Consider the following 14,561-nt stretch of genomic DNA (forward strand, 5'->3'; position numbering starts at 1 on the left):
CCTGACACTGCGAGGCAATTTTCCTTGTTTTTTATTGGGACATTAAAATCTTTGAGTCTTTGAGTCTTGAGTCTTGTTTGTCTTTGTACCCTGATTGCTTGATTGTTATCGTTTCATGACACTTTACATTAAATAACTTTTTTGTTTAAACGCAAATAACATAAAAATATCATCAAACCCCCTTCCATAATATTTAGCGTGGGGCAGTGGGCAGGGTGCCACATTTAACATGGTATCAAAGTCAACATGCGGGTGTGGCGCCTGACAAAAAGAGAGCTTGCCGGTGAAAAGAATGTGACATTAACCCCTCAACCACCTTGCTATTCTACCCACCCCCCACCCCCACCTCCCTTCTCCTCTCCCACCTCTTCCCCTTTGCTTTCGTGCTAACTTTATTCCGAATCCACTCTCTTCTAATGCTCCTCTTGTCCATCCCCAGTCCCCGTCAATTTCCGTGTATGTATTACCGTAGTTATTTTTGATGCAATAACTCATTGAAAAGAAGGAAGAAAAAGAAAAGAAAAAAAAGGGAATGAGACAACATGCAGGATAGGGAGTTGTGGATAGTAGGAAGGAAGAGAAGAAAGAATTGAAGAAAAAAGACAGGTGGAACGGAAGACAGAAAGAAAGGACTGAAACAACAAGAAGAAAAGTAAGGATGTCATAAAAATGAAGGGAGGCAGAAAGGAAGAAACTGAAAGGAAGGACAAATGGAATATATCACGAAGGAGGACAGAAAAGAAGTTAAATAAAGTTGGGAAGGAGGAAGGAAAGAAAGAAAGAAGAAGGGTAAGAAGCAGCAAGGTGAACCGGAAGGATGTTAAAGAAAGTAGGAAGGAAGGAAGACAACGATAAGAACTTGTGCATATATAAGCATGACTGTTTGTTATCGTTGTCTATGCTGTTCGTGTGAAACGATTGCATATGACGGAAAATGAATAAACATGTTTTAACCAAAGGAGTGAAAAAGACAAGGGAGGGCGTCTGGACCCAAACTTACTCTGTCTCCTGTGTTGGTACAACCCCACTCGAAAACCGCATCCCACCCCACCCCTTTTGCCACCCTGCAAAATCCCCCCCCCCCCCCCCCCACCCACCCATTCTTTCCCCAGACGACACATCGTCTTTTCCTTCCCATAGTGTCTCCTTTCCGTTCGGGTTTTTTCCCACACCTGCGTTCTGTGTTTCTCACTGAGAACCAACACTGACTGAACAAACCAAGTTGTCTTTTCTTGGCCCTCTCTTCCAACATTAAATTTCTATCTTCAAAAGCGAAACAAAGTTCGAAAAGTCACGAGAATGCGAATATTGGCGTCCCGTAAACATTATGTTGCTTCTTGTGCATGGCTCCCAAAGAACTGACAAGAATGTTTTTCTTTTTTCTCTCGTATGATTTATGTGTGTGTGTGTGTTTGTGTGTACAGAAGTTTCAAGCAATGCTATATGCAAATATTGATACTGTGTGTTGTGTTCTTTGTTTGCAGTTGATTACACACACACACAGAGAGACACACACACAGACACACACACACACACACACACACACACACACACACACACACACACACACACACACACACACAAACCGGAAGCGACAAAAATGTTTGTATTTCAGTTTTTATTCATCCTTCCCGTTTTCTATCGTTCAACATAATTTACATTCAAGCATGTCATTTCTTCATTCATACAACATAGAACAAGCGTGCAAGTGGAGATTCTATGGTTGACTTTTGGCACCTGTCTGTGACGTGACAAACAAGAATAATATTGCTGGAAGACAGAGACATATATGAACAGTAATAAATTATCACCCCAAAACACACGCACGCATAGTTTTGCTTTGAACAGAGCTACAATATACAATATTTCTTCGATGAAGGAGATTCTGGTTTTCAGACATGGTATAGTTTTTTTCAATGAGATTTCTTTAAATACTGTACGAGCGATCATTGTTGCTTTGCGGAATTCTAACCCAGCCAACCACTAAACTTGCAAACAACATAATACATGTATAATGGCAACAAAAGTGGTGTAGCATACCACCAAGACCAACGCTTTTCGTTCATTGAGGAACAAACTATCGAGCGAGATTCGCAGAATAATGGCACAGAAATCAGACAACGCAAGCACGCATCTCTCAATAGATGATGAAAACTTAAACGTCGTATAAACTACAGACTAGAACCATCAACAAACACAGACACATATAAAGTTCTGAGATTCAGACTATGATGATGATGGCTGCAGTTCTGGACGAAACTGCCAGATAAACTAATAATAAATTATATGGCAACAACCAATTCTAGACTAGAACCAAACATACAATTAAGAAGAGAAAACTAGAAATAAAACTGACTTGGACGCAACTGCATGGACAATAAAAACGAATACAACGAACTCAAAATAACTTAAAAAATGGACGAATGACCGTTTGGCAAGAGTTAAAAAAGGACTGGCACCAGCAACAAACAATAATAGAACATACATGCACATAATGAATGTAACGATGACGGAATGGACGTTTTGTAAAATTGATCGGTAAACACAGTATCACTGCGCAAAATACTCTACACGTTCATTTGCACCGTGACAAACACTTCAAAAACAAAACATCATAATCAGCAGTAAAACGTTGTCATTCGAGATCCATACTGAACAATTTATAGGACTTACAAGAAGATCATATGTGAAAAGTTAACCACCTCGGACGTTTATGGAAGCTCTATGTTGAGAACATTATTCAACAACGATTTTGGCGACAACATGATATTTTGTGTGCATGAGGCTGTTTTGTGATTTCTATATACGGTAATATATATTCTAACGGCGTACACTGGGATTTTATCATCACTGGCAGCCAACAAAAAATACAGACTACCACTGCTAATTCAGCAAGGTCAAATCATAGTGTAGAATTGGATTTATATCTCATGCTGGGAAGCACAGTCATGTAAAAAAACGAAAATGTGATTGAGATTCATTTCAACTCAAATACTGGCACGACATCCCATTGCATTCTTTGCAAGCAAAGAATATATACACAGAAAAAAAAAAGTTGACACAATGGAATGTTCAACTGTAAACAAATGACAAAATATAAAACATGACAAGAGGCTGTCCATGGCACTTTCAAATCTCAAAATGCTGTTAAAAGAATCTCTTTGGCAACTGTAGTTAGTGGCTGGACGCAACGAGATCACACACAAAAATTGTTTGTTGACAAAAGCCAGACTCGACCTCGAGCTATACGTTTTCACCATCTACTCAATTCAGTCTTCATAGCGTAGAGGTTTCGAGGACACAAGGAATGCACCGGTAAGTGTGCGAGACGCTTCTTCACCCCTTGTATACCCGGTTACTGTCTTGGCACCATGCATCAGTCTTTGGCGAGCATGAAATAATGTCCTCTCGTGAGTCATATGACATTCAGCGTCAGTGGACACAACTGTCAACAGCATCGACAACATTGTCACTACTTCTGGTCTACGCACAGCTATACTGTGGAAGTGAACAACAGCCACAGTGAATCACTCAGTCCCGTGCTGATAAAGAATGTTTATGCCGACAAGACGTATGCGATTAAAGCTCACAGTCTTGGGACCCAAAACGTTCTTGCGACACCCAAGCTGTCGTGTCGTGGACAAAACTCTGGCAGATTCCACATTTATTTATTTGTCTCTGGCAGGTTGATTCCAGTCTTTACAGTGGTGTGAGGATTTCACACGCTGTTGGCGACACAGCCATCCTCGTGCTTGAGGAGCAGCGACATCCTGGAGAAGGTCTTGGAGCAATGCCGGCAGCTGTATTTCTTGACGTCCGAGTGGGTCTGCAGATGGGCGCGCAGGTTGGACCTGTCGGCGAAGGCGCGGGCGCAGTGCTGGCAGGAGAAGGGTTTCTCTCCCGTGTGTGTCCTCAGGTGTCCCTGCAGCAGCCAGGGCCTGGAGAACGCCTTGCCGCACACATTGCACTTGCACGGCAACGTGTGCGTGCGGATGTGCATCTTGAGCGCGCCCAGGGAGACGTAGGTCTTGTCGCAGTACTTGCAGCTGAACTCTTTCTTTACCTGCGCCGAGCAGTGGAACTGCTTGTGCTTGGACAGCCCTGAGAAGGTGGAGTAGCTCTTGCTGCAGGCTTCGCACTGGTACCTTACCGGCTCGTGCTCCTTGCTGCGCGGCTTCAAACTTCCACGTTCCAGTGCTAGACCACGAACTCCAGACCCTACGCCGCTCAGCCCTCGGGGCAGCTCACAGAGGTCTGGAGAGCGTCCTGGAGTGACTTCCATTCTGGCTGAGGAGGAAGACCCTGGTGATAGACGCGGGGAGATGACCGAAGCGCCTGATGGTACGATGTGTGTAGGCTGCAGAGACACAGGCGCTGTGGGCGAAGGGAACGCAGCCAGAGGATCGAAGGATCCTTTCTTCAGAGCTCTCAGCATCTCCAGTCTGTCCTGGTCGCTCACCTCCCGGACTGGAGACCTCTTGGCCACGCCCTCCGTTGACGGGAAGCCGAACGGGTAGGGCATGGAACCTCTGAGGGAGGAGTAGTAGGCGGCTGCAGCCGGGTGCACGAACGGGGGACGAGTAGATCGGAAAGCTGAGGTGATGCCGTCAGACAAAGCCTTTGGGTAGGATAGGGCAGGGTCTGACATGCCAGGCTTGGTTACACCAGGGAAGGGGAGGCCAGGGAGGTAGCGAAGCCCCATGGGGAGGAAAGGGTGCTGGGACTGAGCTGGGAGGCCGTATGGAAGGAAAGGAGAAGCTGAGGAAGCCGTGTGGCCCCAAGGCAGGTCAGCAGGGTAGCGGGGCGGCTGGTCGGGGCTGCCCTCAGGACTGTCAGTGGGGGATCCACACCCGGACGACGTCCGTTCGCTGTGTGCCGGTGACGTGCTTGTCCCGCGTCTCAGCTCGCCCATATTGCTTAGCGACAGAGCGCCGGGGTGGATCCCGCGTGACGTCAGCATCTCGTGCGGTGACGCAAACACAGAGTCTCTGGGAGAGGTGGAAGGGACACGTCTGTCGGTAGGAGACGTGTCGTTGCTCCTCGGAGATACGATCCTGGGTGACGTGGCCTTCATCATGTCAAAGTCTCTCCTTCTGGGCGACAAGTCCTTCACTTGCTTCATGTCGTTTCTCCTGAAGGCGGAGGGGCCGTCATCGCGCCTCAGACCCAGCGGCGAAGGGAAGCAGCGAGCACTCTCACGACCGCTCGGGCTCTCAGGCTCCACGGAGGACGACGTGGAAACCCTGTCTTCTCTGTTACGACACTTCTGATAGGCTGAAGCGACCATGGCGCTGGTTGTATGGTGGTTCTCCAGCCACGTGGAGACTGACAAACAAGGCGGCGTGTACTTGGAAGGCGAGGGGATGATCGGGATCTGCGAGTGCGTGTTCGTTCCTGTTCTGCGTCCTTCGTCATCCCCGCTTCTTCTCTCGAATGTTTCTGTGACTCTGGGCGAAACAACGGGAGCAGTCGGGTACCCGTGAGGGGAGAATGCTGAAGATACTACGCTGGTGGGCATCGGCATAGTAGGGGAGTACCTCCTCTTAGGAGTGGGGTGATGATTCAACAGAAACTCTGTGCTGAAGTCTGAAGGTCGCTTGCAAGGCTTGGGAAGTGGCTGAGGCTGGCTGCGGTTCGTCTGAAGTCCTTCTTCGCTCACCACTGATCTCACGGTAACTGGTGAATGGTGATGAGGGTGATGGGGTGAGGGTGTGGATGACGAGATCAAGGCGTAACGATGAGGAGTGTGAGTGAGGGTCGGTGATGATGAGGTGGACTTGAGGCTGAGATCTGTAGGGTACTGCTGGACACTCGAGTCGTGGACAAGGGAGTGTCTCTCACTCTCTGCTTCGGACACTGGGGACGTTCTTGTGGCACCTGAAACATAGAAAGATGGAAGTGTGTTATAATGAGTGTAAAAACAGAGAGAGGTTTGGAGAGAGAACGAGTGTGAGAGAGAGAGAAAGAGAGAGAGAGAGAGAGAGAGAGAGAGGGGGGGAGTGAGAGAGAGAGGGAGAGGGGGGGGGAGAGAGAGAGAGATGAGAGAGAGAGATGAGAGAGAGAGAGAGCGAGAGAGATGAGAAAGAGAAAGATGAGAGAGAGAGAGAGCGAGAGAAGAGAGAGAGAGAGAGGGGGGAGACTGACAGACAGAGAATGACAGACAGACAAACAGACAGACAAGCTGACAAACACACGGACAGAGACGAAAGACCCGTTGTGATCACGTGCATGGTGCCTGTGTTGGTAAATTTGTCTGTTGATGTACAAGCAGAACAATATTTTTGTTCAAGCTGCAACCAATCTTCACATAGATAATCATTAATCGATGCAGTTTCACATTAACATGGCCCCGGACAAAGCTTTTCTTTTTATATTTAGTCAAGTTTTGACTAAATATTTTAACGTAGAGGGGGGAATCGAGACGAGGGTCGTGGTGTATGTGTGTGTGTGTGTGTGTGTGTGTGTGTGTGTGTGTGTGTGTGTCTGTCTGTGTGTGTGTGTAGAGCGATTCAGACTAAACTACTGGACCGATCTTTATGAAATTTGACATGAGAGTTCCTGGGTATGAAATCCCCGAACGTTTTTTTCATTTTTTTGATAAATGTCTTTGATGACGTCATATCCGGCTTTTCGTGAAAGTTGAGGCGGCACTGTCACGCCCTCATTTTTCAACCAAATTGGTTGAAATTTTGGTCAAGTAATCTTCGACGAAGCCCGGGGTTCGGTATTGCATTTCAGCTTGGTGGCTTAAAAATTAATTAATGACTTTGGTCATTAAAAATCGGAAAATTGTAAAAAAAAATAAACATTTATAAAACGCTCCAAATTTACGTTTATCTTATTTTCCATCATTTGCTGATTCCAAAAACATATAAATATGTTATATTCGGATTAAAAACAAGCTCTGAAAATTAAATATATAAAAATTATTATCAAAATTAAATTGTCCAAATCAATTTAAAAACACTTTCATCTTATTCCTTGTCGGTTCCTGATTCCAAAAACATATAGATATGATATGTTTGGATTAAAAACACGCTCAGAAAGTTAAAACAAAGAGAGGTACAGAAAAGCGTGCTATCCTTCTTAGCGCAACTACTACCCCGCTCTTCTTGTCAATTTCATTGCCTTTGCCATGAGCGGTGGCCTGACGATGCTACGAGTAAAATGGCATTGCGTTCAGTTTCATTCTGTGAGTTCGACAGCTACTTGACTAAATATTGTATTTTCGCCTTACGCGACTTGTTATTACATTGGGAACAAACATATTTTCACCTACACATAAAACAACCATAAACAACCTTTAACATCCATAAAACAACCTTTAACATCACACAACAAAAAATTATCAATTAATTGTTGTTTTGCAATCAAACTATAAGGACAAAAACGTTTCCCAGTTCATGCTTTAATCAATCAGACCAATCTGGCGTAACGGTAATGACGCAGTGATGAATACGTTCTAACAGCAGAGTAAACAACAGGTCAATTTCAGGAAAGGAAACTGATCTGGCCCTGGCGTCACCTGCCTAATACCACCTGTCGGCGTGTTAATTGCACCTGAGATTTCTTTGTGTGATTTCTTTCTTTTTTCTTCATCTATAAATGTATATTTTAGTGCAGAAAATAATAAATAAGAAATCAGTTGATCGCTTTGATGATTTTTATCGTTAAGCGCTGTTGACTGTGGGTGACTTTTTTCGGTACATTTTCAATGTCACAACGCGTTGTTACTTTAAAAAAAATCTTTTTGTTTTTTTGCTTTTCGAGAGGTGGGGGAGGGAGTTCATGTTATAGCGAGGGTATAGGTGGGGTTTGTGGTTTTTGAAATAATTGAAACCACGCCGTCAGCAGAAAATAGAATCCCCATCCTGCTTCATACAAGACGGAAGGAAATACACCTGTTTCCTCTATATTGTTTTCACCCTTTCCCCACCCGTGTGACCAGGTGACCGGACACACAATACAAAGGTCAGAGGGAGTTTAAAACTTCTCCCAACAAATCCCCTCCCACGCACTATGTTAGTCTTCGAAGGACAGGTGCAAATTCCTCATCAAGGTACTTTTGATGGTGTTAGTGATAATGAGAAGCTGATATGCGTCTTCCTTGGTTAAGATTTATTTATCTCAAAATGCGCTGCTTTATGAATAAGCTTTGTAGGCCTATACTTTAAATTCTGCGCCAAAAGATGTTATAGATATCGCCACTGCGCCAGTACTATATATATATGCATGCATCTGGGAAGCTATCCCACGCATTTTCATTTGTTGAACCGGCGTAAGAATAATCCTTACAGCCCAAAAGAAAATTACAGGTATACTAAATACCAAACTAACATTATATTATTGCTGTAGCGTTTGTTTCTGATTACAAGATAAACTAACAAAAAGACGTGTGATTGTTTGTGATCTGCTCAACACAGTCTTATATATACTCAAGACTGATTCTTACTTAAAAAACGATTACTTTCCTCTTTCGGCTATGAATAGCTTCAACGATTCTTTGTTACTTTTTTTCTGGTAAAATCCTTGGGAACCAAAATTGTTCCTTTTGATAACTGACAAACCACGGTCACACGCATCAAATCAGAAATATTCGCAGCTTTATGAAAACCGCGACAGGTGCCCAGCCTCCTTTTCCTGTTCATCAAAATGTGGTCTTCTTCACTGAATGGCAACCGGAATGTCCTTCACCAACCGTTTCCTGCCGTGTCTTCGTTGACCGTTCCATTCATTTGCTGTCTGGTTAACTTCTGTGTATAGTTTCCGTTCTCAGGTAAAACCTTCGACTTTGTTCAGGTTTGTGTGAGAAAAAACTGTGGTAGTGTGGGGAGAGAGGTGGCAGTGGGAAGGAGAAAGGGGAGGATGGAGGTATGTTTCAAATCTGTGCACCAGCAGTATTTCGTCTTGGTTTTAGAACTATTTGGGGTGCTTTGTCAATGGCTTTAACGTCTGGTTTTCGGGGAGTTGTCAGTAATTTCATTTTGAATTTCGTTCGGTAAAAAATGTGTTTGGGGATTAAAAGCACATGTAGTGTCTGCGTGTGTGCGTGCCCGTACATGCATGCTTGCGTGTCTGTCTGTGGGTGCACGCGTGGCGTGTGAGTGTGTGTTCAAGCGTGTTGCTTGAAAACGCAGTCACTGAAAAAGTGAAATGCATTCCACGCAAACCAAACCCGTCAAATCAGTGTAATACAATGTACAAACAAAAGCGGACGAAAGAATAAATATCATTGGTCACGTGACCCGGCGGGGCGACCACGACCAGGTTACACCCAAAACGAGCGTGTCCCTTCCGACACAGGTAACGACAGGTGCAAACCTTGTACCCACCTGCCCCCATAACACGTCCTCCCTCCCATCCCCTACCCCCTCTCCCTCCCCTTCCCTCACCTGTCCCTACCCAACGCACACGTCCTCGCGGCGGTTACACGCGCGGCGTCACTTTTCAGTCCGCGTTAGTTTTCTGGCTGAAAAAAGGATTGTGTTTTATAAGATTTACTGTTTGCCTTTTTTCTTTTTGATGGAGGAAAAGGGAGGTTTTCGTTGACCTGATGATGTTTAGTCAAGATATCAAGTAACAGAGAGAAGGGGAGGAGGATATTTCTTTGAAAAAACCCAATGAGTGTTCTGAGTAGAAAACAGATTTTAATTTTATGTAAAATGTAATTTTGTTTGTTTGTTTGATATTCCTGATCATGCTTAAACATTGAATGTGTTGTGCGATTTCGTGTCCCTGCAACACGCAAGTCTAGACGGTATTTTTTGAAAGTCACTTGTTTGTTCGTTTCTTTATTTGTCTATTTGTTGGTTTAAACGATTCTGTTCGTTCTACTTTCATCATCGATATCTTGAAAAATTCCGTCTTTTCTTATTTTTGAATTTGGTTAATTAATTTGTTTTGAGACGGAATTCGTAAAAATAAGACAGATTTGTTTAAAATAAGCATTATATGCTTGAGTATGTAATCATCCATGCATTGTTCTTGTCATGATTAAAATTGAATAAAGTTTTGTTCAAACCATTTGTTTGTATTACAAAGAGTTTGCATTTTTGCATTTCAGCTACAGAAATTTTGAGTTTGTGATTTAGACCCGAAAGGAAATGAATGAAAATTACACAATTTATGCATTTTGTTTTCGTGATATTTTGTTATTTTATTTATCACATGTGTAAGAATTAAGGCAAACGGTAATTTATAAACTTACTAAAATCAAATAATTCTCACTCATTTCAAAACGCCATGACAGATTAAATCGAAACTCTTTCATCTCTATTTTGCATCTACTGACCCCCTACAACCCCCCCCCCCCCCACCCCCATTTCTCTCACATCATAGATTTAATCAAAACTCTTTGATCTGCCGACATTCCGAATCTCTTACCCCCTCCCCCAATTGTATTTCATAACCCCCACCCCCCTACCTACCACTCTCTCTCTCTCTCTCTCTCTCTCTCTCTCTCTCTCTCTCTCTCTCTCTCTCTCTCTCTCTCTCTCCATCGTTCCCACCTGCCGGTACAGGTATAGCTGGAGAGGAGAGAGAGGGGGCACCTGTCGTTCCTTGTCAGTTTCACGAGTGCACGTGCCACGCGCACACTGGGCCACGCGCCTCCCTCGCGCCACCAGCCACCTCTCTATTGTGCGCTCGAGCGCGGCCACTTGACAAAGCGCGTGGCCCTATTTTTAGCCCTCTTGCCTTTGCTAAATAACGATTGTTTGCATTCTCTTGCTTTGACAAGAGGATTTGGGGTCGCCGATCTTTGCGCGCGCGAATAGCGGTTGAGAAAAGAAAAAGAAAAATTAATCGTGCGTGCGTGCGCGCACTTCTGAAACTCTTTGACCATGAAGTGCTTTACAAAGAAAACAAGATAAATACTTTTTGTGTGTTGACGTATCGAGTTGTGAATGGCAGTTAATGTCATGTAAGTTTATTTTTAAGCTATGCACTCACTTTACAAAAGAAATCTAGTTTTGTATGTCCGGTCGAACGTTCCCCAAACTCTTTGTTTTGAGACTGAAGTGGTAGCGACAACAACAATAACAACATGCAAAAACACGACCAAATCGCGTTATAAACTCAATAAAATGAGCGGGCGGGGATGTAGCTCAGTCGGTAGCGCGCTGGATTTGTATCCAGTTGGCCGCTGTCAGCGTGAGTTCGTCCCCACGTTCGGCGAGAGATTTATTTCTCAGAGTCAACTTTGTGTGCAGACTCTCCTCGGTGTCCGAACACCCCCGTGTGTACACGCAAGCACAAGACCAAGTGCGCACGAAAAAGATCCTGTAATCCATGTCAGAGTTCGGTGGGTTATAGAAACACGAAAATACCCAGCATGCTTCCTCCGAAAACGGCGTATGGCTGCCTAAATGGCGGGGTAAAAAACGGTCATACACGTAAAATTCCACTCGTGCAAAAAACACGAGTGTACGTGGGAGTTTCAGCCCACGAACGCAGAAGAAGAAGAAGAAGAAGAATAAAATGAGCTTAAAGACGTACGTATATTGCAACAACAAAATCTTATCACACACAAACACACACACACACATAAAATAACTTGAAGAAAAAAACCACCATCCAACAAAACAGCCATTGGGGAAAAAAATCTGCAAATAAATCCAGGGGCGGACGAGGGGGGGGTTTCTGGGGTTTCCGGAACCCCCCCAGCCAAAAAATTTTTTTTAAACAAATTGTGGGTTTTTTTGGGTATTAACAGAGACATACATCTCTGGTATTAATCAGTGACAAAATCTGCTGCCGGAAACTGGTAATGATCATCCTCAGAATGCACCAGATTGCACCATTTTGCATCCTTTTTTTTCAAAATTTTCCGGGGGGGGGGCATGCCCCCGGACCCCCCAAGCAAGCTAGGCGCTTTGCGCCGTCGGCTCGGCGCTTCGCGCCTTCACACCCATATCTTCACAATATACTTTTGGAAACCTCCCCCCCCATAAAATGAACTGATCCGCACCTGGAATCACAGACAACGCACAGGTGATCGTGTTCTGTGCACGCTCTACCTGTTTTAATGCAAGCGAGGAGTGCACATGTGCCACTGTACACGCCAAAAAGTAATAACACCAAGCACTTATTTTCAAACCCTGGTCACAGAACGGACAATAAATGTTTAGTGTGCCATAACTTAACACTGCTTCAAAGAGAAGAAATCTTTCGATCGACGGTATTCATTCCGATTATACAGATATTTAGCAATATTTCAAAAGACATATTGGAAAACTGATCAACATGCAGAGAATTGTAAGCTTGCGTATTCATGAATCTTCTTTTCTGGGGCAATAGGGGTTAATAGCAATCATGTGTCTTTTTCACATCATTACTTCATTATTTATTACTTTACGTTTTCTGTCTATTTTACGGACAACAAAAGCGCATTTATGTTATAGGGAGATGTATATGGAACAGTTATGTCTGTTTATATTTTCCAAACAGAATCTGCAAAATAAATGTAACCATAAATAAATTGAGGAGTACTGCACAAATTGAACGAACTATATATAAAACAAATTAAATGGAAAAACTAACAAATAATCAAAACTGAAGACCAATAGATTGTTGAGTTGAACTGAAAAACAAAACAGAAATATGCTGACGTTCTGTTCCACGTATCTCATTTGAAAACTGCTCTCCGGGTAGAAGGAGTAGTAGAAACAAGAAGAAAGAATCAGCTTAAAAAAAAATTTAAAAAAACCAAGAAGACGACATGCACAATCGCACAGAAAAAATGAGCCTCAGCTGCACTGAAATACAAGTCAACACACAAGCACAAGACATCAGTGTATAATATTTACCTGAAAAATGATGAGACGATGACCGGGATTCATCGCAGGACGAGTAGTCTGCAGACACCTCCTCTTCCTCCATCTCCTCCTGGTGCTTGCTCTCTCCCGTTCTCCTCTCCTCCTTCCTTCCTGAGTCTTCATGTGTTCTCGTCAGTTCCTTCAAGTTTTCCTTGTTCTCTGTCAAACTGTTCATCATCTGCACGTCACTGTTGTTGTTGTTAGCTTCTCCCTCTCCAGTCGCCACAGCGTTGGCATCCGCGCGTTTCTTCTTAATCAAAAACGCACGAGGCATGCTGGCGAGTTGGTAGTGAAATAAGTAACCAAAAGTGTGTCAGTATCTCTCCCCGAGAGTGAAAGTGGCAAGGGTAGACAGTTCCTTGGCCGTAGTGAAAGTGGTACCGTTGTCAATTCCAATGCACAGAGAAGATATCTTGAGTCACGGCGATCTTGTCATAAGAGAGCGGCGGTTGTCATTGACTTGGTGCCATAGCGCTGAGTGGAGTCAACCTGGAATGACATGGCATATTGATACATTGAATTGAACTGTCAACCGTCCGTTTCATTTTTATAAATCGGTTCGCTATCATTCGTGATTCATCTGCTTCATTGTGGAGGTACTCTAGTACTTTTATAAGTAGCCTGTGCTTTAAGTAGTACTGTATATGCGTCAGTCGAACATAGCATGATCACGTAAAATTGAAAGACGACGACGACGAAGAACATTAACAAGAAGGAAGGAGAAACAAGGAACTAATCAAACTTTCAGTCTCAAAACGTACATTATGAAACTAGTGAGTCGTATAAACGAGTACCACAGTCAGATTTTATGCAGACAAAAAGTTGAAACTAATGTTTGCTGACCAACAAAATAGAAATGTCCATGACAAAAACAGAGCACCCAAGAAGGCTATAACGTGAAATCAAATATTTTAAAATCGAATATTGAAGGTTAGGTCCTGTTAATAATGCATTGACAGACAGCCCCCCCCCCCCCTTCCCTCCGCACGTTAGTCTCTCAGAGTGAGTAAATCAGCGATAAAGAGATCAAAACTGGGAAATCGCAACACTGCGAGTTGCACGACAATGCGCGACAAAAACAAGTAATCATTCCGTTAATTTGCATTAAAACCGCTGACTGCAGTTTTCATGAGACCAATGGCATGCATCAGCTTTTAAAGAAATTATGTACTGACAAGGAACTGCACAGAAGCTTGTGTATTTCCAGGGAGAAATTACGGTATGGTAACTGTTACCATAAATCAGCCGTTATAGGCCTATAAAAAAAAAGGAGGCCAAAATCAGTTGTTTTATAAACAAGGAGGTCAGATACACAATACAAATGATAATTAGTATAACATTCGTAACATGCTAATTGCTACAGAAAACTTGACTCACCCTCACACAGATGTTGATATCCAGGCTCTGAAAACTTCACCACAACACACGTGTAGTCGAACACAGAACAGCACTTTAAAAAGTTGAGATAACTTGATCGTCCCACGCGCAAGGTAGCCTACACCTCTTTCAAGCTCGTCTTCAGGACAGACTAAAACATGCTGTGACCGCGTCGAGTATTTCACTTCCACAAATTGTCAACACAAGCCGAAACGTCTTTGACACCAGCCGCGAAGAGACGGCCAAGCGCGCGCCTGTCTGTGCCTCTTGCGTAAGCCCCGCCCCTTCAGCCAACCAGCTGGCTTGAATCGGCGATAAGCCACGCCTACCAACGATTTTGATTGGGCGGCGGATGCAGCAGGTGCGCGA

General features: G+C 43.8%; 1 protein-coding gene across 1 annotated transcript; it reads right to left on the reverse strand.

The window, feature by feature from the left end:
- Window positions 1-1,608: 1,608 nt before the first annotated feature.
- On the reverse strand, window positions 1,609-14,331 carry LOC138965850 (uncharacterized). Its single transcript, XM_070337950.1, has 3 exons — window positions 14,193-14,331; window positions 12,807-13,304; window positions 1,609-5,877 (listed from the first exon to the last, which is right to left on the reverse strand). The coding sequence occupies exons 2-3, from the start codon at window positions 13,087-13,089 to the stop codon at window positions 3,719-3,721; spliced, it is 2,442 nt and encodes an 813-aa protein (XP_070194051.1). The 5' UTR covers window positions 13,090-13,304; window positions 14,193-14,331; the 3' UTR covers window positions 1,609-3,718.
- Between the last annotated feature and the right edge of the window lie 230 nt (window positions 14,332-14,561).

The sequence above is a fragment of the Littorina saxatilis genome, linkage group LG1 (assembly GCF_037325665.1).
Source record: "Littorina saxatilis isolate snail1 linkage group LG1, US_GU_Lsax_2.0, whole genome shotgun sequence".
NCBI classification, from domain to species: Eukaryota; Metazoa; Mollusca; class Gastropoda; order Littorinimorpha; family Littorinidae; genus Littorina; species Littorina saxatilis.